The following is a 1,876-nucleotide window of genomic DNA, read 5'->3' on the forward strand; positions in this document are numbered from 1 at the left end:
GAACCGTAGTTCTTTGACATTATTTTCCTCGTGTGTTCTGCACTACAGGAGACGAGAGTAGCAAACCACACTGACGGAAGTAGTGAACTTCATACTTTTTCCCGACATTTTTTTTACAAACAAAGGTACATAATGAACTTCTATTCATGTTCAACAAGCAAACAAAAATCACACAATTTTAGAAACAAAATAAAGTACAGTAAATTCCCAAGAGCTCCCGATGGAGCACAGGTATGAGGTTCCAGCCAAAGTAGTCGTGTGAGGAATGGTCTAGGTGTGGACATGAACATATGAACAACGTGAGCACGAAAACATGCTGTGTACCCGGTTTTTAAGAACAATCTAAACCGCACAAGTACGCACGAAATAATTGGAAAATAATTACATCCAAAAAAATAGAGCCGAACAGCACAAATAGGCGCGTTGCACTGCATCAACAACACCCAAAATTTCCCCAAGGGAGGATAGTGGAATGGTTTTGCTACGGCTATTGTTGATATGGTTTTGCTACGGCTATTGTTGATATGGTTTTGCTACGGCTATTGTTGATGCGTACTGCACAGCAGCTGCCGATAATCCACAAGCGCTGAGCAGCAGTGCACTTCAGGCGGGCATGAGAATGTTCACATGCAAAACACCAGAAGGAGTAGGATCCCGTCCGTCGACCAAGTTTGCCGTGGTAGGGGACCGACGGACTGCATCACCTATCTTTTTCTGCAAAAAAAGAGTAAAATGAACCTCAAGAGCAAAGAATAGTGGACTGCATTGGCACTCTTATTTCTCTTTAGAAGAACACAAAAAACACAAATCTCATCGTCGTCGGGGGCGTGACGGCGTGAAGCAGGAGGTCGTTTGGGCACGGGGGGGTGGAGAGGCATGGTGCTGAGTGGTGCTGGCCACCAACCACTCGGTGGATCCATGGTCGGGAGGAGTTCGCGGAGGCACTCGGTGGGTGTCGTTCTGAATCCTGCTTACCAGAGATGGGGCGGGGCAGTGGATGAGAAGAGCTTGAATCCGGCACGGGATGCATGGATCCGTGGCTGGGGTCACCGGATCCTACAGCGTGGGTCACGACCGAAGCGCCGTGGAGGCACGATGGTGCGGCGCATTGTGACCGGAGTGGGGCGGCGGTGGTGGGCATGGTGGCAGAAGGAGGAGGGGATGCCGGGGCGTGGGGCGTGCGGAGGCGGTCGTGGCTGCCGGTGGCGTTGGAGGAAGGTTGGGCGCGGTGGGGGTAGTTCCCGTCGCAGTGGAGGGAGGCAGGGGGTTCGTGGCGGAAGTGCGCCGGCTCCTGGCGACCGCGGGAGGAAGAAGGTGGGAGGAGTAACATGCAGATGGGGGCGGAGAGAGGTGGCGCCGGTCGGTCCTGGGTAGGGGCGGCGGCGGCGGAAGGAGGTGGACGAAGGAAGGGGAGGTTTGGTGGGGGAGAAGGGTTGGGCCAGCGATAGATGGGGTGGGTTGGGGTGTGACGAACGGGGCTGATAGAAGGGGGTTTGAGGTGGTTTTTTTTTGGTGTGTGCAGTTCGGCTCGTTTGAGTCTCTAGTGCGGATCGGCTTTAGGTGTTAAAAGAATAAGCACATGTGTTATCAGAATAAGACTCTTAAGGGTGTCATAACCTTGCTTCATGTGGAGATTTTTTGGTTCCTGAAACAGGTTCCACATCAAAGTTGTACACTATATTGGTATTCACTAGCACATATGCCCGTGCGTTGCAAACGGGAGAGATAATCGATGTGTCCACAAAAAAAGGTCTCCACAATGGTAGGCGACAGAGCAATGAGTTGCAGTCTTCTCATTGAACATGTTTGGCCCATGAAATCTTGATAGTGGTACTGGTAGGCGTGGTGGCAAGCACCCAACTCATGCCTTTTTCTT

General features: G+C 51.7%; 1 protein-coding gene across 1 annotated transcript; it reads right to left on the reverse strand.

Moving 5' to 3' along the window:
• Positions 1 to 254: 254 nt before the first annotated feature.
• On the reverse strand, positions 255 to 1,445 carry LOC119339928. The gene is made up of 2 exons (XM_037611829.1): positions 976 to 1,445; positions 255 to 714 (listed from the first exon to the last, which is right to left on the reverse strand). Exons 1-2 carry the CDS (start codon positions 1,328 to 1,330, stop codon positions 701 to 703), a joined length of 369 nt encoding a protein of 122 aa, XP_037467726.1. The 5' UTR covers positions 1,331 to 1,445; the 3' UTR covers positions 255 to 700.
• Between the last annotated feature and the right edge of the window lie 431 nt (positions 1,446 to 1,876).

This window comes from Triticum dicoccoides, chromosome 7B, assembly GCF_002162155.2.
Source record: "Triticum dicoccoides isolate Atlit2015 ecotype Zavitan chromosome 7B, WEW_v2.0, whole genome shotgun sequence".
In the NCBI taxonomy this organism is placed as follows: Eukaryota; Viridiplantae; Streptophyta; class Magnoliopsida; order Poales; family Poaceae; genus Triticum; species Triticum dicoccoides.